This window comes from Neophocaena asiaeorientalis, unplaced genomic scaffold (genome assembly GCF_003031525.2).
Source record: "Neophocaena asiaeorientalis asiaeorientalis breed wild unplaced genomic scaffold, Neophocaena_asiaeorientalis_V1.1 scaffold671, whole genome shotgun sequence".
NCBI lineage: Eukaryota > Metazoa > Chordata > Mammalia > Artiodactyla > Phocoenidae > Neophocaena > Neophocaena asiaeorientalis.
Genome location: NW_020175533.1, coordinates 689,943 through 707,385, shown reverse-complemented (window position 1 = coordinate 707,385; position 17,443 = coordinate 689,943). Strand labels below are relative to the sequence as shown.

At 40.8% G+C, this 17,443-nt stretch overlaps 1 protein-coding gene and 1 long non-coding RNA gene across 2 annotated transcripts in view; one reads left to right on the top strand and one right to left on the bottom strand.

Moving 5' to 3' along the window:
- Nucleotides 1-5,505: 5,505 nt before the first annotated feature.
- Nucleotides 5,506-12,040, bottom strand: NDUFB4 (NADH:ubiquinone oxidoreductase subunit B4). Its single transcript, XM_024769349.1, has 3 exons — nucleotides 11,827-12,040; nucleotides 7,085-7,231; nucleotides 5,506-5,641 (listed from the first exon to the last, which is right to left on the bottom strand). The coding sequence occupies exons 1-3, from the start codon at nucleotides 12,004-12,006 to the stop codon at nucleotides 5,579-5,581; spliced, it is 390 nt and encodes a 129-aa protein (XP_024625117.1). The 5' UTR covers nucleotides 12,007-12,040; the 3' UTR covers nucleotides 5,506-5,578.
- An 84-nt stretch (nucleotides 12,041-12,124) lies between these two features.
- Nucleotides 12,125-17,443, top strand: part of LOC112416030 (uncharacterized) — a 36,992-nt gene continuing 31,673 nt past the window's right edge. The window contains exon 1 of the long non-coding RNA XR_003006418.1: nucleotides 12,125-12,196. This is a non-coding gene — a long non-coding RNA (uncharacterized LOC112416030). The remainder of the gene's footprint in view (nucleotides 12,197-17,443) is intronic.

Genomic DNA, 17,443 nt, shown 5'->3' with positions numbered 1-17,443 from the left:
CAAGCCACTCCATATAAAATAATAATAATACTCTTTGATGCCGTCTCTATCTCACATAAAGAATAAAACCCTCTTTAGAAAACTTTGTTTTTAATTGATGTGAAACATATAATGTAAGTAGAAAAAAGTGCTTAACTGTGCAAATGTAGTTTCAAGAAAAGTCCCCTCTCACATTTTCCTCCTACCCACAACAATTTTATATCAGACTGCAGTCCTTGAATCCCTTCTGTAATGATTTCTGGAGCAGCCTCAGCCAACTTGCCTCTCTCCCCCACCCCCAAGATTTTTCCAGAGCCTAATTATTAAATGAGATGAATGATTTAAATGCAATTGGTGACAAGAACTGACTTTAATCTGATAAGATGATACTCCTTGTGATTATGGGGGAAATGAATTTGAACTTTAGTGCAGGTTTGCTCCAGAATTCTCAGATGTTTCACCAGCCACCCATCTCCAGGGACATTGAGAGATCAGATGTCAGACTTTCAGCTTGACTTTAATCCTATAAATCCTGAAACTTGGCCATAAGATTGATGCTCACTGCACCTTCTTGGGATGATAAAGAGTCTCCAGGTAGATGACACTGTTCAGGCCACAGTGGTTATCAGCAGAAGGAGTCATCTCTAGCTCAGCTAGAGAAATGGCAGTAAACAAGGCAGCCAGAGAGGGAACTATCGGATGTATTACAGTCATAGTTATAGGTACAAAAAGGTCCTATAATAGAAACATGATAAAATTCTGTTTGTTCACACAAAGGTAGAAAGTGGCACTGGAAGCTTTGAAAATTCAGAATCTTTTAATGTTTTCATAGGATTATGTTTTTACTAATTTTAAAGTGCTGTTTGTATTTTTAAATCACACATATTGATCAAGACAGTTTCTTGTTCAGATCTCTAATCTCTTCAAATACCCCATTAACGATCCTGAAGACTGTAGAGATAATCAATACCCTGTATCTTCCCCAAAGTTATGAGAAGACTGTGCCAGGAGTGAGAAAGAAAAATAAATCAGGGACTGGACCCAGGGGATTTTGATCAGAGCATGAATAATCTTTCTCTCCAGGCAGGATCCATAATAAAGGATAAAAAGACATAGTACTTAAACAAACCAGCCTGTTAGAGAAGGAATATTGTTCCAGAGAGAGGAAGGGATGTCATACAAGGAAAAGGAATTATTAAGAAGACTGCCTCCTCATGCATGTGCCTAAAGGGGAAATAATAGAGATAATATATTTAGACTTTCATAAAGTTTTCGACAAGTTCACATCTAAATGAGTCATCCTGGGATCGGCAGGGGCTGCTTTGTCCTGCACTGAGAGCTGTCTCAAAAATTGAAAATAATTTCTGGCCTGAAGTCTTACAACAGCCTGGTTACTAGTCATCCTCCAGCCTCTCCTACCCCAACATGTTCCTCCAGGATCCAGGATATTCCAGGAGTGCAAATTCAATAAGGTTACTCCTGCTTAACACCTTCAAAGCTCCCACTGTCATCAGGTTGAAGTCTAAATTCCTTACCTGTGATAAAGGCTTTATGATCTGGTTCCTGGTTACCTCCCTCAGTATATAACTATCATTTTTTGGATGCTCAACATTTGAACCACTTTATGTTTGGGAATTCCTTACCTGCTTTAAAGCTGAACATACTACATGTTTGCTTTTTCAGTCTCCCTTGCAGCCAGAACTCAGGCACATAACCTGGGCTCAGCCAATCCCTGGGTTCAGCCAATCAGATGCCCTGGACTTAGGAGCAAGTGATGGGAAGATACAGTGGCCTTGAGGAACTCTTTCCAGCGGCTGTATTTGTAACAAACTTGAGTTCTTGGGCCAACAGAAGCAGATTACTGTGGGCTTCTGTGCCCAGTGCCCCTAGCAGAATCAGTCAGACAAATGGCAGCACTGAGTGCTCAGATGAGGTGTAATTGGTGTTCTCACCAGATCACTTCTGAGTGTGATTTGGGGCACTGTTCATGGTGATGAAAAATCTTTTGAAATTGATTAAACTCTTAAGGACACATTGCTCAATAATTCTCTATGTTAAAAAAGTGTGTGTTTAAAAAATTCTGCCTATGCCTCTCTGGGTATTGCCTTCTTTCAAAGTTTAGACACAAAAGATATATTGTAAATGTTTTTCCTGTTACTGAGGTGTACTAAAACAACTCTTGAGGAAAGATTGGTATAATCAAGGATTAATTTCTTTTTTTTTAATTTATTTTATTTTTGGCTGTGTTGGGTCTCCGTTGCTGCATGGGCTTTCTCCAGTTGCGGCAAGCGGGGGCTACTCTTCGTTGCGGTGCGTGGGCTTCTCATTGCGGTGGCTTCTCTTGTTGCGGAGTGTGGGCTCTATGCACGTGGGCTGCAGTACTTAAAGCATGCGGGCTCAGTTGTTGTGGCACACGGGCTTAGTTGCTCCGCGGCATGTGGGATCTTCCCGGACCAGGGCTTAAACCCGTGTCCCCTGCATTGCAGGCAGATTAACCACTGCACCACCAGGGAAGCCCAAGGATTAATATCTTTAATTTACCTTAAGTCTTAAAATCATTAAGAAAAAAAGACGTTTTACATCAGAAAAATTAGGCAGTGGATTTGAGCAAGTAAATAACAAAATAAACATAAATGGACAAAACTGTATGAAAAAAGTTATCCTTCAATAATAAATGAAATGCAAATTAAAACATTTTCATTAATTAGGTTTAAAAATAATAATAGGGGCTTCCCTGGTGGCACAGTGGTTAAGAATCTGCCTGACAATGCAGGGGATGCGGGTTCCAGCCCTGGTCCAGGAAAATCCCACATGCCGTGGAGCAACTAAGCCCGTGCGCCACAACTACTGAGGCTGCGCTTTAGAGCCCGTGAGCCACAACTACTGAAACCTGCACGCCTAGAGCCCATCTCTGCAACAACAGAAGCCATGCAATGAGAAGCCCGTGCACCGCAACGAAGAGTAGCCCCCACTCACCGTACCTAAAGCCCACGTGCAACAATGAAGACCTGATGCAGCCAAAAAAAATAATAGTAAACACTCACTGAGGCCTGAATGTATGCCACTAAATATTTTATAAGTAATAACTCATTAAACAATGAGTTTAATAACAATGTAAGTTTTACTAGTTTATCCATTTTAAAGGAAACAGAATTTAAATACATTCCAGGTCACTTCACCAGTAAGTAGCAGAGCAGGGATATAAAGGTAAGGAGGGGTGGGACTGAAAGTTCCAACTTTCTAATCACATGGTTGGTTCTCCAGGCAGCCAGCCCCCATCCTTAGGTGTGGCCCAAAACTCACCTCATTAATATAACAAAAGATACCTTTATCTGTTTCATCACTTAGGAAATCCCAAGGGTTTTAGAAGCTTTGTGCCAGAAACAAAGACTGAATATATATTTATTATAAATCATAGTATAACAGGATTTCACTTTAATTTGAAGCTATAAATATCTCCTGGCCATTTGTACCTGGGAAACAGCAATAAGAAAAAAAAAAAAAAAAGGTTTTCACACTGGCAGCACTAAGTGACCTTGATTACAAGGAGCTAGGGTTGCTGCTACACAACAGGGGCAGAAAGGGATATGCCTGGCACCGAGGGGATTCACTGGCTTATCTTGGAGCTTTCATGTCCAGTGATAACTGTAAACAAGCGGTTGCTGCAACAAAAGCCTGATGATGTTAGAGTAACTAAGGTTCTGGCCTTTGGAAATGAAGGTCCTGGTGACTCAGGCAAGCAACCTAGATCTGCAAAAGTTATGGCCAAGAGAAGGGAAATCTACAGCATGGTGGGGGTAAATGAAGATTATCAGCTAGGGCCTCAGACCAGTCACAACTGTGTAGACTGTAGCTTGTTCCACTAACCCTCTGGTTAAGACTGTACCTGACTACCACCCTGAATGATACACTGCAGATTAGATTCAATGTGTGCACAGATCCAAGCAGTACATGGAGTCGATGAGGAAATAGTATACCTCTTGTGCGTGCCTCACTTCCCCTTGGCCCATCTTTTTACTCCAGTGGCTGCTGCAGCTCTCATTTGCCTGCAGGTGTGACCTGACAATACTTCACCTCAGCTGCACAGCACACCACCCGCTTTCTGCCCTATGCTTCCTCCTCCATGAGATGCCAGGAAGAACCCAGTCAGCCAGTCTGAGCCATGCCCATACCTGGGAGTACAAGGGAATTAACTGCATGAGGTAACTCTGGACCAAAAGGGAGAAAAGCTAGTACGTAAATATTCACTTTTTCCGTGTCTGGGGGTAAAATTCTGTGTCCATTCCACAGAGCTCCTCAGAAGGCCCCTATAAGAATTAAGCCCATTACCCCCAGAGGCAACGGGCCAAGAGCTCCGTTTGGGCTCTGAAGATCACAGGAGCTGACAGAGCAAAATAGGAGCCCAGAAGGGCAAGGTGTGTTGGCTATGGCTAGATTGGGGGCCGCTGTTGGGTGAGAAGACAGGGAGGGGGGAGGCCATGCTGAAGAACACAGGTAAAATGGTATAGAGCATTGGGTTTTCCCTCAACCTGTTTCACTCTGAGCAGTCTCCCACCTGTTCTTTCAGATCACTTCCTAACATAAACTATCTACATACAAGCTTTTCTCTCAGGCTCTGCATTTTGGGGTACTCCAGGCTCATACAAGGATCAAATGAGACAATAGTTGTGAATATGCTCTGAAAGTTAAAAGCAATATACTCATGCAAGCCAGACCCACAGAGCATGCTGTTCTTCCTATAGCACTCGATTTTACTTTGTCTTCATAGATGAAATTGTCACCCTACTGTTTCAAGACTAAACTACAAAGCATGGGGTAGCTTTTATTGAGCAATACTCTGTTACTTCATTTTCATCTTTATGACCTTATGAGGTAGTAGGCATTACTATCTCCAGGCCATAGATGATGAGAGGGGGGCCTGGTATTCCAACTGCTAAACTCAAGCTAAGATTCTAGCCCAGATCTGACCTGCAAAGCCCATGCTCTGTACCATTTTACCTGTTCTTCAGCATGGCCTCCACCCTCCCTGTCTTCTCACCCAACAGCGGCCCCCAATCTAGCCATAGCCAACACACCTTGCCCTTCTGGGCTCCTATTTTGCTCTGTCAGCCCCTGTGATCTTCAGAGCCTAAATCAAATGCCATCTCCCTAGACAGAACTGCTTCTTCATCAGCTTGCCAACATCACTTTCCTGAATCGCTATCTTTTTTTTTAAACCACAAGGTTGTAACTGTTCTGCTGAATTTACCACTGGGGCTGGAGCCAGATGACAGCTTAGGTTTTAAGTAGTACCAGATACATAATAAGCACTTAAATAATAAGTGTTGAATGAACAGTTGTCAGAGTGTGTACTCATTAAGCACAGGGCCTAAGTTGTCCTGTTGATTGCTATATTCTCAGCACAATAGCACAATGCCTGGCTCATAGTAGACACTCATTTGCTGAATGACTGAATGAATGAACATGAATCTGTTTCTTCATTAAACTGTGAAGTCTTACAAAGTAGGGATTCTACAATGTCAGGCAAATGTTTGTTGAATCTTTTTAATGATTAATAGATTCATTTAAACAACAGTACATATAGTCATCATTGCCAGACTTAATATGAGATGTTAAATGTTCGATCCAATTTTCCTTCCCGGATAAGTTTTTCTTTCCTATCCTGTATAGACAGAAAAGAAAAAAGTACATTAAATACAATGCATTCTGGCACAATTCAAGGTATAGCTCTGAAAAACAGAAATGAAACACTTCCAGCCTAATTACAATCCCCTATTGTCTAAAGCCTACAGAGTATGAGTGAGGAAGTAATAATCTGAAGAAATAAAGGGACAATAAGAAAACACTCCTATTGAAAAACACCTATATTTTAGTAAGTAGAATTATATTACCCCACTAAATAGCATACACTGAAAGCAAAATGTAAATACCTTCTAGGTAAGTGTGGCCTACCTTTCTGTTAAGCAATAATTTGTCAGATAATCAAAATATATACACTCCAGGAGAGTGGACTGGCCAGTTTAAAGCAGAGCTACATGGGTGGGCTCCAGTGTAGATGGGAACATGAGGCCTGGGGGCTGGGGTTGGGGACCTAGTATCAGAGTGGTCTAGTGTCAAAGATTAGCTTGGCTTTCTGTGCAGTCACATACCCAGGCCTCTGATGGCAGTGAGCCCCACCACAGGCTGCTTTGGCTTTTCTGTTGTTGGAGTATTAACATATTTTAACATTAATTCACAAAATGTGACCAACATAACTGGAATTCATGCAGACAGGGAGCATACTAAGTGATATATGTATTCTGCTAATACTTAACCCAATAAACATCTCTTTTAAAAGCAAACAAAATAAATATAAAAATTTGCAAAGATAACATCTAAAGATTAATCAGAATAGAAAAGTTTAACTTCTGTACATCCAATGAGAAAAAAGAAATTAACTTTTTTTTTTTTTTTTTGCAGTATGCGGGCCTCTCACTGTTGTGGCCTCTCCCATTGCGGAGCATAAGCTCCGGACGCGCAGGCTCAGCGGCCATGGCTCACAGGCCCAGCCGCTCCGTGGCATGCGGGATCCTCCCGGACCGGGGCACGAACCGGTATCCCCTGCATCGGCAGGCGGACTCTCAACCACTGCGTCACCAGGGAAGCCCAAGAAATTAACTTTTTAAGTTATTTCTATATTCTCTTGCTTAATATACACAATATAATTTCCTTACTTAATCTAAAACACACCAGGAAAACAAAAATAAATAAATAAATAAAACACATCAGGAAAACTCTTTCATGAGCTAAGTTCAAGTCTTAGATATTTAAAGTGACCAATTCATTATTTTAAATTCTAGAGTAGCCATTAAATTAAATTTGAAAGACCCAGAGACAATCGTAGTTTATAAGAAAGTATATTTCTATATGAGTTGAAACAATAAAGCAATAAAACTAAACATATAATTGAAACTTCCTGTTTTAACTCAGTTGGAAAGGAATAAAGATAAAAGAGGAACTGAAGGAAGAGTAGAAAGACAAGATGGGAATTATCAAGAGAGAGAGTTGCAGCCAGCACAGAGGGAAACTATCACACAGATACCAAACACAAGGTCCTAATACTTACTCTGTCGGTTTTGAAAACATAATACCAGAAGAGGAGGGGCCCAATTCCAAACAGAGCTCCTAAAAGTGAGGTCTTGGGAGTGGGTCTGAAATTGGGATAGATATTTGCTGATCTTGCATAGGTCCAACGAATCAAGGCAGGATCTTCCTAAAATGAATGAAAACAAAAGACACAGGAAATTAAGTTCTACACTAAGAAACAATCTCATCAGGACTTTTGTGGAGAAGCACAAGAGATGCCCTTTGTTCTCTTCTACAGTTAAGGGTATACCCCGAATATTCCTAAATAGCTTCAAAGAAGATCTTTCATTTCCAGTATTTGTTGAATAATTCTCTGATGATCCTGTTCAGAATTTAAAAGACTCATATCATCCTTCAGCTTCCTATTTATTTAAGATTTAAGAATCCTAATCATTTTAAGCGGTCAGAGAAGAGGCACTTTTTTTTTAATCATTTTTTTCTATTCGTTTCTGGATTGTTTTTGGCGTCACTGTCTTTCTTGAAGTATGACAAACAGAACCACACAGTATTTCCAATGAGGACAAACAGACTTCATATGTTCTACCATACTGCGAACTTTGTTTCCAGGACCTTTTCTAATGCTATGCCCACACTGGTCTTTCCAGGCTACGAATAAACTGCAGGAAGAGGAAGACAGAAGTAGGCTAACTCTGAACTTTACATTTTTTAAGCTGACTTGGCTGGTATTTTAAGAGCAAAATTAGTACATTTCACATTATTAAAATCGTTTTTTGAAAGGACAAAGTTGTTAAAGAAAAATAATCAGATTGTCTTGGTTAAGATAAAAGTAACTGTCAATTTTAATATATTTATACTAGAATAACTATGTAAAAATAGCAAATCTACCCCAAATACGTAATTAAATTTAATTAGCTAAATACCCTAATGATTTTACAAAATTATTTGCTCCAGTTAACTGATAGATAAAAATAAGCAAATGAAATCAGCTTTAAAACTTTAATACTAAGCTGTGAGGAGAACATTCAAGGTTTTAACCAACGCCAAGAAGTCATGATTGGTAGGACATAAATAAACTGGATCTCTCACAGTAACATTTTAAATCAAACTGTTTGTCAAACTCTTTGCAGAGACAGTAAAGAAGGTGAAGACACAAGATACAGGTTCAAGGGGACATTTGAGCTCTATACCTGAACGGATAAATACATCTATCTATTCTTGTATCTATCCCTTCCTGCTATTAATGCATTTGAATGACTCTCTCATGCCAGAATTCTCTACCAGTCACCTCTCTACACCTAATATCTGCCAGACCTGTCTTCCAGAAACAGACATTTCATTTCATAAAAATACCAACAGCTCCATGACCATAGTTCATTGAACTAGGTACTGTTGTTGAAAGAGGTTCCAAAACACCTGCCGTGGGAGACAGTTCTCCTTCCTTGACACCACTCCACATCCAAAGGACTATCAGCAGCATGTGATATGGTGAACACCACTTTTTTTAAAAAATTTATTTATTTTATTTTTTTATTTTTGGCTGCGCTGGGTCTTTGTTGCTGCGCGCGGCACGGGCTTTCTCTAGTTGCGGCGAGCGGGGGCCACTCTTGGTTGCAGTGTGTGGGCTTCTCATTGTGGTGGTTTCTCTTGTTGCAGAGCATGGGCTCTAGGCGCGTGGGCCTCAGTAGTTACGGCGAATGGGCTCAGTAGTTGTGGTGCACGGGCTTAGTTGCTCCGCGGCATGTGGGATCTTCCCAGACCAGGGCTCGAACCTGTGTCCCCTGCGTTGGCAGGCAGGTTCTCAACCACTGCGCCACCAGCGAAGCTTATGAACACCACTTCTTGAAATCATTTCTTCACTTGGCTTCAAGGGCACACACCAGCTTGGCTTTCCTCCTAACTCTCTGGCCATTCCCTCTTAGTCTCTTTCGCTCTCTTCCTCCTTATCTCCCCAGTCTCTTAATATAGGACCTCAGACCTTGTGGGTCTTTCCTATCTACATTCACTCCCTTGATAATCTCTAGTCACATGGTTTTAAATATCCACCTATAGGCTGATGACTCCCCAAAACTATGCCTCCAGCCCTAGACCTGTACCCTGAACTGCAGACATAATATCCCACTCCCTGCTCAATGCTGACATATTGTCTAATTGGCAAACGTGATGCCAAACATGATGTATCCCAAACTGATTTGCCAATATGCCATTCCACCTTCATCCCTGATCCTTTCACACTCTTCCCTATCTTGGTAAAAGGCAACTTCATTCTTCACTTCAGTCAAAAACCTTGGAGTTATCCTTGAGTCCTCTCTTTCTCTTACACCACATATCCAATCTGCCAGCTAACCTGATTGGCTCTACTTTCAATACATAACCAGAATGGACCACTTCTTACCAACTCCACTATCACCAACCTTGTAGCCACCATCAACTAAGAAATTAGATTACTGCAAAAGGCTCCTAACTAGTCTCCCTGCTCCTGCTTTTACTCCCCCATAGTCTCTTTTCTACTAAGCAGCCAGAGTTGTTAAAATGTAAGTCCTGGGCTTCCCTGGTGGCACAGTGGTTGAGAGTCTGCCTGCCGATGCAGGGGACACGGGTTCGTGCCCCGGTCTGGGAAGATCCCACATGCTGCGGAGCGGCTGGGCCCGTGAGCCATGGCCGCTGAGCCTGTGCGTCCGGAGCCTGTGCTCCACAACGGGAGAGGCCACAACAGTGAGAGGCCCGCGTACCGCAAAAAAAAAAAAATGTAAGTCCTGATTATGGGACACCCGACTCAGAAAAGTTCTTTCAATGGCCTATGAGGCTTGGTGTGATCTAGTCCCAGGTAACTTTCCCAACTCATCTCTTCCTACTCTGCCCTCATCTTTCTCCATGTTAGTCATAATGGTCTTTTCAGTATTTTGGGGATTAGCCAGGCACACTCCTGTCGAAGGACCCTCGTATTTGCTGTCCCCTCTGACTAAAATGCTACTTTCCCAGAGAGCTGAATGGCTAGCTCCCTCCCCTCACTTCTCTGAGATCTTCAATGTCACCTTCCAAGTGAGGCCTTTCCCTGTGCCTTTCTAAAACTGCAGCTGCTTTCCCTCTCTACTACATACACACACTGCTAATCCCCTTCCTTGCTTTATTTTTCTTCTTATCACTTCCCATTACTTAACATACTAAATGATTTAATTTTTTAACTTATTACTTGTCTTCCCTCTGGAAAGAAAGCTTTATGAGGACAGGAGTCTTTGCCTGTTTTGTTCTCCACTGTTACTGCAGTATCTAAAAGAGGACCCTGAGCAATTATTTATTCACTAGCTCAATCATTCTTAGACATTAGGCAAAGAATTTCCATGTATTGCTCAATATATAATTGTCAGGCCCTCATTTACTTAACAGAACAACCAGTGAGGCTGGTGTAAAACCTGTTTTACACAGCAAAACTATAACTGCCCTGGGTCACAGAACTGGAAAAAAGAAAACCTGGAGTTTAAACCTCAGCTCTGTCTGACTCAAAGTCTCTCTCTCTTTTTTTTTTTTTTTTTTTTACTACATCTTACTATCTAGCACATCAAACCCAATCGTGTGAGTATGTATACAATCAATGTCTCTGTCCTCACCTTCTCCCAAGTAAATGAGGTTCTGGCTGAAGACAATATAGCCAAATGGTTAAGAGATGCTTTGGGTTATACAGACTACGGTTCAAATTCTGCTCTATCACTTGCTAACGTATATCTCTCGATGACATACTTGTCCTTCCCATGTAGTCTTTCTCATCTGTAAAATGGGGATAGTAATAGAGCTTAACTCTTTGAATAGCTGTGATATTTGAATATCATTCAGAAAGAGTTTCTATAGTGCCTGGCACACTGTAAGTTTCTTTCAATTCTCACAACTTCCTAACATTCCTACAGAACACCAATGCAACTGTTGAGAAAGTCTTTTTTCTTTTTTAATCTAAAAGCACACTTCTTAAATAATAATAGCTATCAGTTTACTGTGCATGTATTATGTGCTGGGAATGTTACACAGACTATCTCATTTAACCTCACAACGATTCCATAAAGAATGTACTACCATTTCCATATATGAAAATTAGAAAACTAAGGTTCAGAAGGCTTAGGGATATTGCACAAAGTCATATAGTTTGCTAGTACATAGCGCCTTGGCGTTTGACTCCAAAGCCCAAAGCTTCAGCAAGCTGTAGGGTGTTTGGGTCTTTAAAAGATATAAACCGAAAAATCACTATATTCCCTTCAGAAGAGAGCAGTATTGCTATAAATGTGAACTGAAAAATGGAAAACATCTTTAAAAAAAATACACACACACCCCCCATACTTCCTGAACACTCATCACAAGCCAGGCACTGTGCTGGCCGGTCACGTGCCTTATCTCATTTAATCCTCCTAACAGCCTCATAAGATAGCAAGTACTATATTATCCCCATTTTTCAGACAGGAAAAACCGAGGCTAAGCAACAGAGTTGAACAACTTTTTCAAAATCACTCAGGCGGGAAGTGATCAAGCCAAGACTCAAACCCAGCATGGTGTGAATCCAGAACCCGTCCTCTTGACCACCGAGCTCTCTACCCAAGGTCAAAGGGCTAATGAACTGGCCTGCTCTCTGGGCCTGGAAAAGGATCCGTGTCTAAAATACTCTTCGGGAACGGTGACCGCTCCGCGGCGTGATTCCCCTTGTCAGGTCTGAGCTGCCCAGCCCGACGGGACCGTCCCGACTCTGGCCCCTCGATTCCCACCCGCTGGCCCCTCACTCACGATAACCCCATGACGGCTGGGGTCGTTGTACTGAAGCAGGTACTCCCGTTTAAGCCGGGATCTTATGGCCAAACGCTCGGCTTGTGCCTTCCGAGTTTCCGGAGATATGTCGTATTCAGCTGGGTTGAGGGTAGTGGGCAGGGTCGCCAGGCGCGACGTCTTGTGCTTGGGGAACGACATCTTGGCGACCCGGCGCACAACTGCGCCTGCGCGGTCCGAGGCCCGCCCTCTTCAGTCTGACCTTCGTCCTGAGGCAGTGCGCCTGCGCGTTAGCCAGAGGTTGAAGATGGAGTTTAGTAAGAAGTTCAGCCTCTTTCCTCAACCTTCCTCACGGTCCTGGCCCCCTAGTGGCGACCTGCGCAGGCTCAAGGTACTTTCCTCGCCTTCCCCCACCCCCCTCCTTCCCCTAACCCGCTCCAAATCTAACGCTTGTTGCTCCTTCCTAGCAGCCTTATCCCTACTGAAATACAGAGCTTATTATGTGAAGTTGAGCTGGCAGAGACTGAAAATGGGATTGACTGTGGAATTCTGATTCAGTGTGGGTTCATCTCTGCGACTTGCGACATGTCACTTAACTTCTCGGAGTTTCCTCTTCCTTATCCCGGAGATAATGACCCCTATTCTATCCACGTAGCAAAACTGTTGTGAGGATTAAAATAAATAATTAATAGATGCCAATATACTTTGCAAGGCACAATTTCTCTTCCAAGAAAAAGAAAATTAGCTTTTCTATGCGTTACCATATTAGATCCATACAACATAAGCAGAAGAGTATTTTTCATTGGCATGAAATAATGTTTAATAGGAGAATGATGTTAGAAGTGTTCCCTGCCTGACTATAGGTCAGAAAAAAATTGTATAAACCTCGCAAAGAAACAATATCTTAGTTAAAATACTAAAACCTCTTATGTAAAATCCCTAGCACTCTTCAGGTGCTAAGAATAAAAAACATCCTTAGAGATATGAAAATAAGCATAAGGGCACTGTGTCTTGCTGTGAAAGATAATTTTGGGAAACAAGGAGTGTAACCTAAAAGGAAACCTTCTCCACCCCTACTGTCCTTCTCCTTTCCCCACTATCATCACAGAAAAAGGGCAACTTCAAATTGTATGGCAGGGTCTTTGGGTACCAGTCAGACGCTCCTTAGGGGAAAACATGTAAACAGTATTTCCATAACTCAGACAGGGAATGCTGGATCAGCTTGGGTGAAGCGTCTGGGGACATGTAGGTATGTTGGGAAATGGTTACTAGGCAGGGAAGGGACCTAGAAAGTGTTGGCGCTTGAAGTGATGAGGAGCAGCACTAACTACTGTCAAATTTACTCAACATTTTAATACTGTTTTAAAATATTTATTAAGCACTTGCCGCATGAAGCACACTGCACACTAGTCAGTCAATCTTCCAGGCTCAGTGGGGGAAACAACAGAAGAAATGAAGGATAAGATGTTTGTCTCTGAGAAGCTGACAATCAGGCAGTACAGAAAGAACAGACAGAATATGATAATATTTGCAAAGCAGTTTAATGATCAAATAAATATAGTAGCAAAGTGGGCTCAGGAGAATGCAGGCTGAGGCTGAGGGAATATAGAAAAAAGAAACTTGAGACAAATCACTCAGACTCCATTTTAAAGGAGTGGGGGGGGAAAAGTTCAGTTTTCTTCTGAGGTGTTTAAACATATTAAGAAAATAAAATGAAAAGCAGGAGCAAGTTGAAAATTCTAAAGACTACTTTGATAGTTTCAAAAACCTTTTGTTAATAGATTAGACACTGATCAAGGAAGAAGGGCATGTTAAAAAAGAAAAGAAAAGAAAAAAGAAAGGAGTACATTGAGTACAAGCCAACCGACAAAGTTTAAAAAAAAAAGACTTTTTAAGCTTAAGAGAGGGAGAGAGAGAGACAGAGAGAAGAAACTTCATCATTTCGTTTTGGATGAGTTAAGGGGATTATCTCCACATTTGCTTTTTTTTTTTAATGAGGTCATTTATTTATTTATTTATTTTTGGCCGCGTTGAGTCTTTGTTGCTGTGCACGAAGGTTTTTGTCTGGTTTCGCGGTGAGTGGGGTCTACTCTTTGTTGCGGTGCGTTGGCTTCTCACTGTGGTGGCTTCACTTGTTGCAGAGCGTGGGCTCTAGGCACGTGGGCCTCAGTAGTTGTGGCACGTGGGCTCAGTAGTTGTGGCTCATGGGCTCTAGAGCACAGGCTCAGTAGTTGTGGCTCGTGGACTTAGTTGCTCCACAGCACATGGGATCTTCCCTGACCACGGCTTGAACCCGTGTCCCCTGCATTGGCACGTGGACTCTTAACCACTGCACCACCAGGGAAGTTCCTGCACATTTGCTTAATTATCATAAGGATCCCTTCAGATAACTGTTAAAAATATGAAGTCCTAGGTTTTGTTCTGCTCTTGTAGATTCAGAACTGGTCTTCAGGGAAACCCAGGAGTCAGTATTTTTTACAAGTTCTTGAAGGGATTCTTACAATATTGCATGTTTGAGGAACATAGAGATGAATATAAGAGGTCTTCCTTTTCCCAGAAAAGGCCATCTTAGAATGAATCTATTTAAGATGGAGGCCTAGATTCTACAGTGAAAGAAAAAGACTTGATTGGGACTTTAGCTTGAAACGGTGCAACCAATAAATTATGAAAATGAATTTATCTTGTATTTAATACATTTTAGGTCACAATTACAACTGTGTGCTAATTCTGATAAATCAGGTGTTAATCTGTGGGGACATTATTTTTATGTAGCTCATTATGCTTCACTGCATTTGATTTTTTGCAGCAGGGTTATATTTGCAAAAGTGCTGGAGGGCTTTGTCCTTTGAAACCAGATTATTTCCTTCTGAAGCACTGATGTTATCATCATTCTTATTCATTTTTCTCTTTTTCATTTGTTACCTGGTCCAGCTGTAAGATCCTCCTGTATTAGTAACTTTGCATGTGGATCTAGCAGTTCACCAACATCACTTTCATCAATTTCATGAAATTCCACATCTTTTGCAAGATTTGCAATAGATTTCTATTGCATTCGAGAACTGGATATTTCCAAATGGATGACCAAGACTTTGATGGGGTGAATGTAGGCACTAGGGTTAGCAGATGGAATAATTTCAGTGAGCAGCAGTTTCACAGGTGGTCATATCATCAATGTATATTTCATGTTTTGAAGATTTTTACTTCTCTAAGAAATTTCCTAATAGAATTTATGAGAATTTATTGGATTACAGGGACTAAATACATGTATCTGTACTTGGTCGGAAGAGGGGGGATGAAGTGGTGAAGTGTAGAAGGAGAGAAGTGCATATATGCAGGGGTGGTTAAGCTATATAAATGGGGCAGGGTTTCAGGGAACAGAAGACAGACAGGTGAATACAGAAACTGTAAGAAGCAGATAAGTTCCAGCTTGCAACAATATGAAGAACATTCCTTCTCTTAATTGAGTAGGATCATATGTATATTTGGGAATAAACTCTTCACTTTGGGTTGAAAATAAACCCAATGCCCAGAGATTTAATTAATCAGTGATAAACAGCATTTGACATTTAGTGAGTATTCTCTATTACTATTATTTTTTAAAATCTTGTCCTAACATTGAATGTTAGCAAAGGATATACTCTCAAGCTAATGAAAGGTCCCCTCTTTACAGGAGCCCTCTCCACTACCCTGGTAAGGACCCTAAAAATGTGTTCGCATGGTCATTCTGTTTTTGTAAAATTAGAAAATGTAAGCTATTTGAATCACAACTGCCTAAGACTGCTGTGTCTCTCCTTTCTGACTTCCCCCTTCTATCACATTTTTCTCCTGTTGGGTGGTATTGCGGCGGCCTTAGATATTTGGGGATCTTACCAACAAAAGTTGGGGTTTAGTAAGATATATTTATTTGATTCACATCTATGCCAGGTGGAGTTAAGTTATTGCTAGCCATCCAGGTACAGGATGGCTTCCAGGGATACTGCCATCACCTAGTGTGCCATGAAGGTTCAGGATCAGAGTTTGTATTGTGATATAAACTTGTCCTGTGAAGCCTGGCCCTGGAAATAATGAGGGTAGAGGAAGAGAACAAGGTTTGAAATAAACAGAACTAGAAGCTAATTTGTAGAATGTTCTTCTAGTCATCATTAAATCTTTTTTTCTCAAAGATTTTTTTCTCCCCTCCTTCTCCCCCAAATTATATAAACTTCAAATCCCATCAAACCTGGATCTTCCTGTTTGTCAGTCTTGTTAAGGCTGCAAGGAAGAGACTCAGAGTGCCTCGTGAATTAATTTATTTGCAAGGAGATCCAGGAACATGGGGGTAGCAAGGAAAGTCATCTCTTGTTTCGCATAGCTACCCTGGGAACTTGTCTTCCAAAACTGAAACGAACAGCAGTTCCAAGGGAGAATAAGAAAAATACTCCAGAGTTTTCAGAGTCTCACCTAAGCTCACGGATCCCACTTTCCCTTTGTTTATTACCTAGTGTTAACTCTTCCTTTAAAAAAGGATATTATTGAGTCAGTTTGACACTATTCAATTTAGATTGCCCCAAAGCACTACATGGGAGGTTGGCTTTCATTGTATCCAACTCATCTGTGGCTCTTTGACTTGGGCACTGTCCAAATTAGTCATGTAGTCAAGATTACACAACTGTTTTTCTGTATCCCTAACAGATACACCTAGGTCAAAGAAGCTTATGGTATTTGGAAAAGACTCACATAGAACTACTATCTTCAGAAGCAGATTGTATCCAGAAGACACTCTGAGACTACACAGCCTCTTACAAACATACATCACTTTCTACTTGTTTCTACCATAGCTTTTTAATAAGTCTTGATATTTCATGGGGCAAATCTCTCCATTTTATTATAGTTCACAATTGTCTTAGCAACTTTTTTTTCCTTTTCTCTTTCAGAAGAATTTTAGTATTAAGCTATCAAGTTCCATGAAAAAAAATAATCCATTGGGATTTTTATTGGAATTGCACTAAAGTTATAGCTTGACCTGAGAACAAACATCCTTATAATATTGTATCTTCCCATTCATTAGTTAGGTCTTTTATTTCCTTCAATCATGTTTTGTAACTTTCTCTATAAAGAATTCTGCCCTCTTCTTTTAGATTAACTCCTGCTACATTATAGATTTCATTGCTATTGTTAATTGTTTATTTTTCCTATTATATTTTCTAAATGGTTATTGCTGGTATATGGTAATATTATTGATGTGATGTTGGTATGCTCATCTCGGAACCAGTACCCTTATTGAACTTTTTACCAGTCCTATTAGCTTTTCTATATATTCTTTTCAATTGTTCTGTGTAGTCAGTCATATCTTGTGAAAATAGCAGTCTTGCCTTTTCTGTTCCAAGTTTTATACTTCTTTTTTTCTCTCTTATTGCATTAGCTAGGACCTCCAGGACAATATAATAGTAAAATCCTATCTTGTTCCCAGTTCTAATAGGAAATCTTCTGTTAGTTCACCATTAAATATGTTTGCCGTGGGGTTGGTAGAAGCACTCTATCAGGTTAATAAAGTCCCCTTTCATTTCTTGCCAAAAGTTTTTTAAAATAATGAATGATTGTTTAATTGATCAAATGCTATTTCCACATTTCTTTTTTTTTTTTTTTTTTTTTTTTTTTT

Bases quoted from the DNA above. Each gene is read 5' to 3' on its own strand.
- NDUFB4 (XM_024769349.1), bottom strand. From the start codon at position 12,006: ATGTCGTTCCCCAAGCACAAGACGTCGCGCCTGGCGACCCTGCCCACT. The intron at 7,232-11,826 runs GTGAGTGAGGGG...CATTCATTTTAG, and splicing joins CCAGCCGTCATGGGGTTATC to GAAGATCCTGCCTTGATTCG. The intron at 5,642-7,084 runs GTAAGTATTAGG...CTGTCTATACAG, and splicing joins ATGTTTTCAAAACCGACAGA to GATAGGAAAGAAAAACTTAT.